The sequence below is a fragment of the Vespula vulgaris genome, chromosome 14 (genome assembly GCF_905475345.1).
Source record: "Vespula vulgaris chromosome 14, iyVesVulg1.1, whole genome shotgun sequence".
Lineage (NCBI taxonomy): Eukaryota > Metazoa > Arthropoda > Insecta > Hymenoptera > Vespidae > Vespula > Vespula vulgaris.
In genome coordinates, this window is record NC_066599.1 from 3,711,101 (window position 1) to 3,725,275 (window position 14,175).

At 31.8% G+C, this 14,175-nt stretch overlaps 2 protein-coding genes across 2 annotated transcripts; one reads left to right on the plus strand and one right to left on the minus strand.

Moving 5' to 3' along the window:
- The first annotated feature begins 786 nt into the window (after positions 1 to 786).
- LOC127069209 (myophilin) lies at positions 787 to 13,001 on the plus strand. The gene is made up of 4 exons (XM_051005989.1): positions 787 to 1,160; positions 11,516 to 11,652; positions 11,746 to 11,950; positions 12,041 to 13,001. Exons 1-4 carry the CDS (start codon positions 1,107 to 1,109, stop codon positions 12,209 to 12,211), a joined length of 567 nt encoding a protein of 188 aa, XP_050861946.1. The 5' UTR covers positions 787 to 1,106; the 3' UTR covers positions 12,212 to 13,001.
- A 57-nt stretch (positions 13,002 to 13,058) lies between these two features.
- Positions 13,059 to 14,041, minus strand: LOC127069211 (probable 28S ribosomal protein S6, mitochondrial). Its single transcript, XM_051005991.1, has 4 exons — positions 13,905 to 14,041; positions 13,575 to 13,714; positions 13,323 to 13,484; positions 13,059 to 13,234 (listed from the first exon to the last, which is right to left on the minus strand). Exons 1-4 carry the CDS (start codon positions 13,947 to 13,949, stop codon positions 13,126 to 13,128), a joined length of 456 nt encoding a protein of 151 aa, XP_050861948.1. The 5' UTR covers positions 13,950 to 14,041; the 3' UTR covers positions 13,059 to 13,125.
- Positions 14,042 to 14,175: the final 134 nt, after the last annotated feature.

Consider the following 14,175-nt stretch of genomic DNA (forward strand, 5'->3'; position numbering starts at 1 on the left):
GCTTAATCAGTCAAAAACGCTATAATTTAAAACCGCACACGATATTGCAATTTTAAACGAAATACGACCTTAATCACTAATGAGTCATCTTGCGTATGCTTATGTGTATGTACATTTCGTATTTATTGATGAATTTACAAAACTAAGTATGCAACATATTACAATCAAAAGATATCGTATCATAAAATATGATAAAATTTGTAATATTTTCAAAATATGAAATAATAAGACATTTTCGAGAGTAGAATATTCTATTCATGTGATGTACTTGTTAGGACCACCTAGAAGTCGTGGGCGTGATGGAAAACTCTCAAAGTGAGATGGCAAGGTCCAAGACGTGGCCAGATTCAAAGAATTCAACAGGCGATGGCGTCATCTCTCTCGATCGAACATACTACCTATTCTTTTTCATTCGTCCAAAATCTTAGCTTTGAGTACGTGCTAATGATTAAAAACAATAATTGTTTATACTACTATACTATGATCTACTTATCGATTCTTAAAAATCGTCGAAATTAATAACAGCAGAAAACAAAGAAAATGCCTTGATTCGTTTCAAGGTTTTTAATAAAAAAAAAATCTTTTATTTTCAGAGATCAGTCGTCTCGTAAAACTTCTCATACGTGAACCATGCTTTAAGGAATTCATCTGCTGCTGACGTCATCTCCGGAGCAAGACTGGAGAACGGAGATCACGTGTCGCTCGAAAACTCAATACTCGCGCGCGTCGCGACCAATCGGCGCCGGAGAAGAAGCACGAATCCTGCACCCGTCTCGGTTCGGCAGCGTCGCTTCAGTCGTGCCGCGACCGTCGAATCGTGAACCTCGTTTTTTACGCTCGCTTATTCTTCCTCGTGTCTTCGAAGAGAAAGAGTGAGAAAGAAAGAAAGAAAGAAAGAAAGAAAGAAAGAAAGATAGATAGATAGAAAAAGATAATCGATCTCTTCATCTTCTTTTACGGGAATCGATTTCGATTCGTAGCAAAAAGCAAAAGAAAAAGAAGAACCGAAAGAGAAATAAAAACTAAAACAAGAAAGAAAAATCTTTGCAACGTCTCTCGTTCTTGTTGGTCCTCCTCGTCGGTGAACGACCTCGACTCGAAGGATCATGGCCAGTCACAGGGCTACCAAATCCGGTTTTGCAGCGGAAGCGCAGAGAAAGGTAACGCCTGATCCACCCACAACTACCTCTCGACCATTTCTACAATCTCCTCTTTGCTAGACACACCGATTTTCACCCCTGACACAGTCAACCTATATCACACAACCACCCTCTATCATCCCAGCAAGATGTCGATTCGTGACCTACTCACCGAATACTCGTGCGGGCGCGGCTCTCGCACACCTTTGCATTAAATTCATGTCAACGACGTTATCTCCAGCTATTTTATGGATCGTGTTGTCTTATCTTAAATTTCGTTTTTCAGGGTCCTTTGTTTCGATACGTTGTTATTCGTTAGTTCGAATAATCTTTTAAAACGAGAACTTTTTCGAACGTTCATACAAACAGACTAATAAATCTTCTCTCAATCGTCTTTCTGTTTCCAACGGATAATATTAGAGATATCACGCGTTAAAATCAGTATATTCAACACTTGTTGAACGAAGAAGCGGTAAATTTGAAAGTTCACGAGGCATTTTCCAATACAGGGAAAGTTATCGAAAGAATCTGAGTCGTCTTCGTTGACTCTGTAAGATTAGTATTGGTATTAGTAGATATGTTAGAATATGGTATACGTACCACACAAACGGCGACAGCTGCTTGCCGATCGTCTCTTTCGAAGGGGAATTAAAATGAGACCTAGTTGCCGAAGAAGGGAGCGTCCCTCGCAAAACTTGCCGGCCATGGTTACACCTCCTTATTTTCATTCGGTGAGCCTTACGAACTCTTCTTTCCTACGATCAACGATATTAAAGATTCTATCTTTCTTCTTCCTTTTGTCCTTGCTATTACATTACCGTATATAAATATATGAATATATAGCACAGAGATATGAACGAATAAAGAAATGAATTGAAATTTATCGAGACGTCTCTTCTCGCGTTAATACAATGTTTTTCAAACACACTTTTTATGATTTATAGCCATTGAATTTTTTCTTCGAAATCTGCTATAACTTGGAATAAAGCTTAGAATAAAAATGATTATCAAGCACTTATAAAAGTCTAAAAGTCGTTTAGATATTTATACGCAACAGAGCGTTCGTGCCGTGTCTGTTTATCGAATCACGCAAGTGTCGTGGGTTGTCTCAGAACAGGCTCCGGAAGTCCAAAAATGGAAGCTTATTTTTCTGGATATCTCTTTCGTTCATGAATACGAAGGCTGATTCTGTTTCTGTTCAAAAAAAAAAAAAAAGAAAGAAAGAAAGAAAAAGAGAAAAAAGGAAAAAGAAGTGAATCTTTTCAACGAGTTAATCTAAAATCTTATTTAGATCTTATAATCGATTTTTCTTTCTCTCTCGTTTCTTTGTCGTTGATTTTAAAATGGCAAAGGAAGGAATTTCTTCTGCGTACTCGTTCCTCTCGCTTTAAATCCCGATCGTTGAACATTCCTGCGGCTTGGGAGTAGAAAGAAAGAACGGTACTGCCGGCACACACGAAAGCTTTTGCCTTTCTTCTCTCGCTGAGAGAAGCTGTTGCTGTTGCTGCTGCTGCTGCTGCTGTTGCCGCTGCCGCTGCCGCTGCTATTTAATAATCACAGCTCGGCTAGCACCGAATATGGGAATACGTCGTCTCTAATACTATCTCTCAAAGCAACGATGACTCACGTTTTATCGTTTTACGTTTAAGTACCGTGTTACTAACTAAAACCACAAATCTCTGCAACTTCCGAATGAAAAGGATGTTGAGAAAGAATGTAGATTTTATTCTATTATTATTTTTAAATCAAATTAAATTTAATCAAATCCAAAGAAAGATCAAGTTTTCGAAGAAAACTTTTTTATTATATCGTCTATAATTTTTTTTTATTGTATTGATTAACGATTTGCAACGAATTATTTTATTATAATATATAAAGCTAGTTACATCATATCGCGACATTTCGATTACATTAACTTTCTGACTAAAGTAATGGAATGACTCAAACTAAATTCCTATGTGAGATAAGCATTCTGACACATTGAAAATAGTTCTATTGTACGTACATATACGAGTCTTTGACCCATAAGAAGCATAAAGAAAAATATTATGAAACTTGTGAATAGAAAATATTTTTATTTTTGTTATACTTTTGAAGGAAATGGAAAAAAGTTAAAAGAAAGATAAGAAAGAAAATAATAATGGAGTAAACGAATAAACAGAAAATAAAAATTAAACTCGATTTTATTTAGATCAATATGAATGTCATAGGAAACGATCATTCTTATAGACGAGTATGCTCATTACAAGAGAATACAAGCTTATCGTCTTTGGAATGTGGTTCTCCGGCTCGTTCTTTATACTTTGGAATCACGAGATCGTGAATCTTGCTTGCTCTTGCTTCTACTAGCACACGACGAGATTATAACCGTATGATTTCTGACAACTCCAAATCATTCTTTATTTTTTTTCTTCAATCCTAATCGAATACATGAATTTATTCTTGATCAATGACATGCGATCAGATTTCGAATCAACATTTTTTTCTCATTTTCCTTGAGCAATCATCTAACGTATTCTTATCCAGGTGTTAACAGATTCTAAATCCATAATTAACGTCATTTATATGCAGTGAGTCGTCAAGCATGACTATCTCGAATTATTATCTTGCTCGTTGATTTTCCAGTTCAAAGATCTCTCTCCCTTTCTATCATATATCTATATACGTGTATTATATATCGATTACTTTACGAACAAAACTATCTACTATAATTAATTACGTTAGAAAGTTATATTTATTTTATTCCATATATCTTAACGAGAATTCATTAACGTGATGAATTATTCATAAGAGTTACACCTATGTCTCTTAAAATGACGAATGTACTATATCGTATATATAAAAAGAATTTCTTTTTTAAATCTATTTTCTCTTAATTCTTTAGCAAATAAAAGTATACAATTACGATTCTTGGAATTCTTTTAAATAATTACTTTCTTATGATTTTCTCGAGTGATTTATTTAATTGTCAGGTCTCGAGAACTTTCAAGGACATTCATAATTTTTAATCCGAATTCCAATTATTAATCGAAAATTTATATCTTTTGATAAAGTTTGATCGACTCTTAGGAATTTTTATTCTTCGTTGAAGGACCTCGATCTTCTTTGTTAAAAATAAACTTAGAAAAGTGAAGAATACCTTGAAATAATCTAAACGCAATCTACATGGAGCTGACCTTATGAGAAAACTTTCTCCATGTCGTGACTCATTCAAGCATAACTTCTTCCTTATGTCATAATATTATGTCGGTCGATAGGTCTCTTGATTTTGATTATTACATTGTTTAGTCGAATATCATTTATATTTAATAATTACATTTTCTAGATGAATATGGACCAAAATTTCTTATTTAGTTTGTAGTTTTACAATCTAAGCAAACGAAAAAAAAAGGAGAATTAATCCGTGAAAAGTCTCGAAAAAGAGTATTTAAATTTTTTAAATCATCTAGGAACTTTATGTATACCTTGTATACACATATCGTTAGTTCCTTTCAAAATTATTCTGATACAAGTTGATTCTCTGCGAAACGACGATGATCCTTTCACATCGGAAACTGGAATTAAAAAAGAAGGATGAAGAAGGTTGACTCTTGACCTCTACATTGTACGAACCAACCCTACTTGTGACCTTGCATTCTTATAAATCACTCTTTTTAAATTCCCACGACGAGTGAGAAAGAGATCTAACTTTTCATTTTTCATATTTTTCCTTTCTTGTTTTATTTTCTCTCTCTTTTTTTTTTTTTTTTTTAATAAGAACAAGTTTTATAAAATATAAATTATATCCATAAAAATTTTTAATATTTTAAATTAACGACGAACATGAGATAGGTATATCGAATTTACTATCTAAAAATGGCTGACTAGATCTCGGACGGTTTTTTATTCGGATGACATCAACACGATGTTCCCTCTTCTCTCATAATCGACGCAACAATGTATCTACTTACTTATGTATGTATGTATGTATGTATGTATGTATGTATATAGAAATACGTTCTTCGAAGAATCGTGAGAGAAATATTAAAACGAGACAGTCGGGACTCGTTTACAGGATTAGTCAAAAGTTATCCAAGTATAGAAACCAATATTGTCATCAATAATCATTTAAAATTATCATCAAAACTAATCGTCGTTCATGCATATACAAATCTAACGCAATTATCGAATGTACATATACAAAAAATTGCGAACTATTCAACATCAGAATTATTTCTAACAAAATAAAATTTTCAAAGGAACGTTCGTCGAAATTGCATTCTACATTTCCAATGCAACATTCTACAATTCCAATAATGCAATTTTTCATTGAAAATTTCTTGCGAAAAATTATTACAACATTTACTTTTAATAGTATAATGTTTGCAAATAATTTTTACAAAAAATAAATCATGCATTAAAGGATTAAATGGTTAAAAGAAAAAAAGAAGAAAAAATCACGACAGAAATGAGAACTATGACGTTTTTAGTAAGACAAACACGCGTTTAAATTCTAACTATGTCGAGTATTACGCGTAAGGAGACGTAATTCCTTTAAATCGTATACACAGGACACTCTCGTTTAGACTAACCGTATATGGTGGAGATCACACAACTGGACAACCTTCACGTTTACTTACATAGATATATATGTGTGTTTGTATGTGTATATACATACACATATGCTGTATAAGTCGTACGTATAAGTCGAGTAAGTAGATATTATGCAATCGTTGACCTTACAAAGTGGGTCAACGATTTAGTCTCTTTCGAGATCGTATAAATATCGATTCGAATCCGCTATAAATTCGATCGTCCTTAACCGTACTCCCTTATAAGGTGAATCGTTAAACGAGCCTTTGAAAATTCCTTTAACAGCTGCAAATCCATACTACGTGGTATCATCGAATATCATCCTCGATGAACGATCTACCGAAAAGGAAACTGATCGGTCGTATTTACATTGTTTGTCTTTGAAACTAACAAAGAGAAAGGGAAATAAAACATAAACAAAAGAAAAAAATATAGAAAAAATATGGTAATCAAATACTATCTACAGGATGGGATAAAAGTTCTCAGATGATTTTAAAAATCGATTAATCTTTTCCGAGACTTCTTAGAATAATTTCCTTTTCAGCTTTTAGAAAGTTTCTCAAGTTTACGATCTAGAGTAAAAAAAAGAAGAAAAAAAAAGAAACTTAAAAGGAGCTTATTGAAAAGCAACTAACTGATTTTTCAAATCATCTAGAAACTTTTGATCCATCCTATACTATACTATGCTATACGTCAATGAAAGATGATTATTCTGAGTCGAGTCAAGTTGGAATTAAACATTGGAATCTTTTCTTTGTTCGGTAAATCGTATAATAATAATGAATGAATATAAATAAAGACAGAGAAAGAAAAAGTAAGAGAGAGAGAGAGAGAGAGAAAGAGAGATCATAAGGCTATCGCTAAGTTGTCGAGGTTCTTTCTCGTTCAAAATGGTCGATAAATTAATTGATCAAGGCAGAGAGATATCTTCTGAGAAGCCTTCGACTGTTCTCTTCTCAAAAATGATGTCGGGTAAAGGAAGAAACGTGTAAGGGTCGATCCGTCTCGCTCTTTATCGTCGACATATAAAGTTGCCTTTTCTCCCTCTTTCTCTCTCTCTCTCTCTCTCTCTCTCTCTTTCTGACCTGATTTTCATGGCCGTGAACGTGCGAACGTGTCATTAAGCCGATCGTCATCGTGCCGTGACCGTGAGACACACGTGGGGAGTCACGCATGGTAATCCTTTAATTATCAGTACTTGCCCTCGGGTGCACTTTTAACGCGAATGCAACTCCATTCTCGCTCTTATATTAGTAAAACGAACCAATCTCTGCTTTTCTCAAGTTTTATTTATAAACGCGCGTTCTAATAGCATATTCAAATATATACTTTCGATCTTTTTTTTCCTTTTTTCTTTTTCTCTCTCTCTTTTTTTTTTGTCTTCTACTAGTCAATTTTCTATCATTGCTTTTGAATAATCATTCATTTATTACAAATATTATTATCTATTTGTTTTGTTAATCAAATTGATATTATCTATTTAGTTAAAATTCGATAATTTTTTTTAAAGAAATTTAATTATATATATATATATTATCTTTAATTTTTTTTTAACTTAATGAATTTTATGAATAGATTGAATTAAAATTATTATAATTTTGATAATCTTATTTTTCGCGTTTTGAATATATGTAATACATACAACGATCTAATCATATATCGAAGAATATCGCAATGTCTCGATAAATTGTTATTATAAAGCATAACGACAGAGATATATTCGTGATAAGATAGATAAGGCTTAGCGAATCATGAAAATATTTCTTAGCACACATTTACACGTACATTAACACTGCGCCACTGTAAGTCGAGATATCGATATACTTAGGAACAATAAAATAATGTTTGAAGTAATCGATCGAAATAATCATTTATTACACGACCGTTTCCTTTTTACTTTCACAAAAAATATGATATTAAATAAGCTCATTTATGATCCTTGATAAGATTTTTCTTTTTACATTTTTCTTCTTCCTCGAAACGAACGATTTGATGATCGGGATTTTTATCAAGATAAAAGACTGTATTTATCATTTTTTCTTTCTTTCTTTTTTATCTTTTTTTACATTTCAACGAATTGCCTTTGATGAATGGAATTTTCTATATAAAACGTATATCGTTACCAACATTTATCTATATTTATTAAAAACATTTGTCACTATTAACACTACTTATATTATTCTTATTATTATTACTATAGATTTTATTTATAGAAATACACGAATAAAATTAAATTTTTTACATTGAACGTTCATTTTTAGAAACATTCTTATACCATTTAATGGCATTTCTTATCACTTTCTTAATCATCATTCCATTATTATTATTATTATTATTTTTATTACTAGTATTGCGGAATTTGTTCGCTTGAAAATTTCGTGCTGAATACATAGAGGTGCTATCGCTGACGTAGCACAGCATGAGAACGGACTGTCCCATACTAGAAATCGCTCAACGGTTTCGCGGTTACCGGTAGAAAATAACTGGCTGTTAATATCTTTATGTTAGAGAAAAGTTACATATGTGGAAAAAAAATTAATTCGTCATTTTATCGTTAATTTATTTACGAGTAAGAAAATTGTGAATCTTCTTCTCAGTTTCGCTCGAAATTAATTTTCTTCTTCTCTCTTCTCTAAATTCTTTTCATTTTCTTTTTTTTTCTTTTTCCCCTTTTCTGTACCTATATCTCCCTTCGTGGAAGGTTTCACTATAAAAATGCATACATATCTACCTACATATATATATATACACACACACATATATATATACATACACACAAACGCTCTGTGATGTTTAGAAAGTTCAGCTAACGGAAATGTATACCTGCCTACCTTTTTCTACCTGCATCAGGTACCGGAAAAAAGATAAAATTTTTAGCGGGAAATTTGAATTCTTATCGTCTCGTTTCTAATCGATTTATTAAGTACAACGCAACATAACATTCTTCTGAAACATCGTCGATATCGACGTTATAACGGTTACAGCGAGTTTCTGACGAAAGGTTACAGTAGTTGTTCCTATTCCGTACTCACGATACAAGCGTGCAAATCTATCGATTAGATAAACCTTTATCCAATGACATCATGCGTATAAACGGGGACACACGTCAAAACTCTTATCGTCGCAATTCTTTAAAAATATCATTGCTTATATTCTAAAGAAAAAATAAGGGCGAAGAGAAAAAATTGCAGGAAAAGAAAATGATTTGATCGTGTTAAAGTAATTTTAAATCGGATTAAAACCACGAGAATTATCGCTATTATTTGTTTTCATCATTTCCCAAGAGAAGTATAATACATATTTTGTCACTGATACGTTACCAGTAAGCCGTTCCTTTTTCCGTGTTAATAAAATTATCGTAGACTTACTTAATATCTAAATATAGACATGATCGTGTCCTACACTATGACAACTGCTGTAGTATCGCTACGATAGCATGCTCGAAAAAGGGAGAAAAACGAGGAATGAGTCAATGGATTGTTTAGTTATGAACTACATAAATTTATGTTTCGTTATGTATACCTAACAATAAAAAAATGTTTATACGTTTAACGTGAGTTAAATTTTAGCGACGAATTATGGAGAGTCGATTTAACGTTTTCTTTTCGATGAATTTTTTAAATAGAAAAAGAACCACTCTCTAGACTTAGGTATACTTATTATCTTCCTGAGAATAAATCGTTTGGTCGGACGCTTATGACTAATAATTTTCCTTCTACGAAGAAGCTTGTTCGAACATAAAAGGACGATTTTTATCTTATCCTTTTTCTTGTCTATTTCTTTTTCTTCTTCTTCTTCTTCTTCTGAGTTCTGAACGACGTCTCAGGTAAGAGTGAATAAAGCGGAGAATGAGAATGCTTCGTATAAGATTTATGTTCTGCCATTGCTCCTTCCTCGAGTACCAAGATCAACTAAACGAAAAAGATTGTTGTCCTTAAACCAGATCCTTCCCTCTCTCCCCTCCTTCTCTCCTTCTCTCCCTCTCTTTTCCTCTGATAATGTGACCCTAAATAATACAGTAACGTAACGTATAAATTCTCGTCATCTTCTGTTTACATTTCTTCGATTACTTATATGTATATATATTTATATTAATATAAGGCATATGATACGTTCGTGCGTAAGAACTTTTGTTACGTTCGTTCTGAAGAACAATGATATAAACATATATCTTATAAATCTTCATTTTCATACATATATAATTATTCATATAACTATCAATTATTAATTCAATTATAATCGACTTAAAATTCACATGAAACTTGGACACACTGGTAACTATTTATATTCGTGAAACATCCTTTTCTTTTATATAACATATAGATTTAAGAAGATTAGAAAATAAACTTTTTACATCGAATATATATTACAACGAGTATGTATACACACATATATTCTATAGTACTCTATAGTACTCTGTATACATATCGTACTACAGAAAATATGACAATGAATCGTCTTATATCTTCTTACTTACGGGTAAAAAAAAAAAGAAGAAGAATAATAATAAAAGAAATGATCAATTACAAAAGGAAGGTCAAGTCGTCATGTTTACTTTGCAAGACGATTTCTCTCTCTCTCTCTCTTTCTTTCCAGGGTAATGAAGTCAAGGTTCTTAGAGCGATAAAGTAAAAGCGCAAAAGCACGTTTTACGAGGTTCGTTCGTTAGATGCAGAAAATTTCCATCGTTGGTTAGAGTAGGCCAAATGCGAAAACATTTTTACAGGAGGAGGCAGGAGCAGATGGGTAAATGGAATGATGGTATGTTGTTCTAACGTTCGAGTCGCGATCGGGATTCGCGACTAGTTTGAGACGCGTGAAGTGCATCGGGATGCATAAATTGCATACGGATAGAAAGAGAAAGAGAAAGAGAGAGAGAGAGAGGAGAAAGAGACCGTATGTCTAACGGAATATATGCATACATCGTGGAGAGATGAATGCGGGGCGTCGGTCCAACTTCGGATGCCATTCCTTTTTGGGTAAACGATGAAGTTCAATCGTTTCAATCGTCACACATCGATTCTTTCCTTTTTTGTTGCACCATGTCCATTCTAAGAATTTAAAGATCTGTCTATTACTTTTTTTCACCACCTTGATAAACATATAAAGAATGGATGATTTCATCAATCTCGAACCCGTTCAAAAAATTTTCAGATACTTTTCTTTTCTTTTCTTTTCTTTTCTCTTGAAAATTTATAATTCGTGTTAAACGTACGTATGAAGTTCATTTTTATTCTCGTTTATATCTGTATTCTTTAAGAATCTTTAGATACACATGAGATATACGCATTGTATCGGTTTTAAGATCTTTCTAAATCTTTTCATTCATGAACGTATCAAGTTAGTGATTTTTATTATACTTCTTTTTACATATATATGTACGTTGTTTAAGAGAGGACAAACGTTTAGGTACTTAGATACATACGTTGTATCGTTAAAAACGTAATGAGATCCTCCGGACGTGAATTGACTCGAATAAATCTTCTCTTCGAACGCTACGCGTTGCATATACTTATGGAGATGATCCATACGTACCAGCGGAGGAACAACGAACTGGTGTTCAAACGAGTTAGGTCAGTGACTCCAGCAGTAACGCTCGTGTCGCAGAACCCTACAGGATGCGTTACTTAGAACAGTGGAACCTCGTATAATTAATAACTTGATAGGAATAGATAAAGAAGTCGTTGCTTGATTTAATGAAAAGAAAAGAAAAAAAAAAAAAGAAGAAAAAGAATAATATTCATCTTACGCTAAAAAATAAAAGAGGACAATCTTGAAAATTTCTTTCTTTTTTTATTTTACAGATCAATAGTAAATATAGTGAAGAACTAGCTCAAGAATGTTTGGAGTGGATTAAAACGATCACTGGTGAGGACATAAATATCAATGGCGATATGGATAGTTTCTATGAGGTTCTGAAAGATGGTGTACTTCTCTGCAGGTTTGTTTCAATCTACGATATATTTATCAAATGAAACGTTACTCGTGTTTTCTAACATTGCAATATCCATTTCATCTTTCCATATGTTTCCAGGTTGGTAAATGATATCAAGGAAGGATCCGTAAAGAAGATCAATAAAACGACTTTGGCTTTCAAGTGTATGGAAAATATAAATGCGTTTCTTGAAGCTGCACGAGCATTAGGTGTCCCACCTCAGGAAACCTTTCAAACTGTTGATCTTTGGGAACGACAAAATTTGAACTCTGTTGTCATTTGCTTACAATCACTTGGAAGAAAGGTATATTGTATTTTCTTTTTCTTTCATTTCGTTTTTTTATTTTTTTTTATTTTTATTTTTATCCTTCATTAATAATTTCTTATCTCTTAGGCGGGTAACTATGGCAAGCCAAGTATCGGACCAAAAGAAGCGGATAAAAATGTCCGTAATTTCACCGAGGAACAACTTAGAGCTGGTCAAGGTGTTATAAGTCTACAATATGGTAGCAATAAGGGTGCCAATCAAAGTGGCATTAATTTTGGAAACACCAGACATATGTAAACCGTAGATTAACATGGAACAAATTCTTCCATGAGAACGCAGTATAATTTTATTTTATTTTATTTTACTTCCATAAGTACTCAAGCTATAGGCGTACTCTATCGCATAACTTTCTTCTTCAGCGGGCCAAATTCGATCTATGCGTAAGATATATATATATATATATATATATATATATATATATATATATATATATATATAAACACATATATATATTATGCATATAATAGGAATAAGCAAAGAGAAAAGATAAATAAACATACTGTAAAAGTCCATTTACGCGTGCGTTGAATATCGAAATAAGTATCGGTATGTTGTAAATTTTAATCTACCTGTCCTGGTAATAATACAATAAAAACAGATAAAAAACCGAACGTTTTAAACGATTAACTATTACTGTGCAAGTATATAGCTCTCTGGACTAAACAAGTAGAATGTATACTTGTTAAATCAAAGAACAAAGACATATGCTACGTGTGGATTTTTATATTGGACAGTGTAGAAAAATAATTGTTATGTATTACAAATATATTATAATACAGAACCATTATTGCAAAGTTACTCTGTTACTGTTACGTTAAAAACTCGTACGTGTTACAACGTAACCATATTATATTACAAGTTCATGTTGCACGTGAGATATTGATGATTATAATAATCATTATATATAATAATATACGATATATAATTATATTAAGTATTTTGTACAAATATTTTTGATGGTTATAAGAAAAAATTTTTCATGATGTAACTAAAATATCAGCAAATAAATGATAAATCAGTAAATAAATTTTTATTTCAGTATAAAGTTTATAGATACCTTGCTATATCTAACTAATTAAAATGGTTTAATTTTTATAGAGTTGTTTACTTTATTATAAAGCTATGTACATAAGATAATGAAATTATGAAACTTAATCAGATTTTGAAGAAGGATAATATACCATTTCTCTGTTAAATTGTAATTTCTCATGTTTTTTTCTCTGTATTTCTGCAATCTCCATTAATTTCATAACATCTTTCCTAAAATATCAAAATAGTATTTGCAGTATGAAATAATATAAACATAGATAGTACGTATTTTATTTCAAAAAAATTATGAAGTATTTACCTATATATAGGAGGTAATAATTCCTCATGTAATGTACATTCAATGGGCTGAATGTTTTCTTCTTTATATATTCTATTTCTAAGGATATCGACATCTCGATTATATTCATCGATAAGATCCATTACTCTTGATGGAGGTACATCAAAACGATATAAAAAATGACTAAAATGAAATTAGTATACATAATTATTTATAAGATCCTTGAGAAAAGCGATAAAGCTAGAATATATTTTTATATTTTATAAGATTTACTTTGCTTGCCAATAAGTTTTTCCTCTAAAGCTGAGTTTGCATGGAAGTTGTTTTATACCTAAATTTTCTATTTTTCTAATAATTCCACCATTATCAAAAATTGCAGTTGCTGCTCTTTTTAAAACGTTAAAGGTTTCTGGCTACAATTCATTTAAGTTTATTAATAAAAACATTTATTGAAAAGTTAAATTTTAAATAAAGTTTAATCTATTATTAAATAAACATAATACTAGTATAGAAATCTTTCAAGATTACGAAAGAACATTTTAACCTATCTTTCTACTTACATCTTACATAAAAGTAAATATAAGATAAACTACAATGCGTTACCTTATCCATCACACGAAGAAGTAAAGGCATTTCGTATGTCGGCATATTTAAAAATTATTTATTTAAATATTCAAATTTATTTAGAAAATCATGCCACTGTAATAACGTTGGTTTAACTATAACACCATGAACTATAAAAAATAAATGAAAGTTAACATTATCAGTATCGGTAGGTAAGTTAGATTTATGATATAAGAAGAGACCTTCTTTCTCGACACATATATTTTACTTACTTTTTGCAGTTATAGTACTTGATTGTTTTATGCATTGA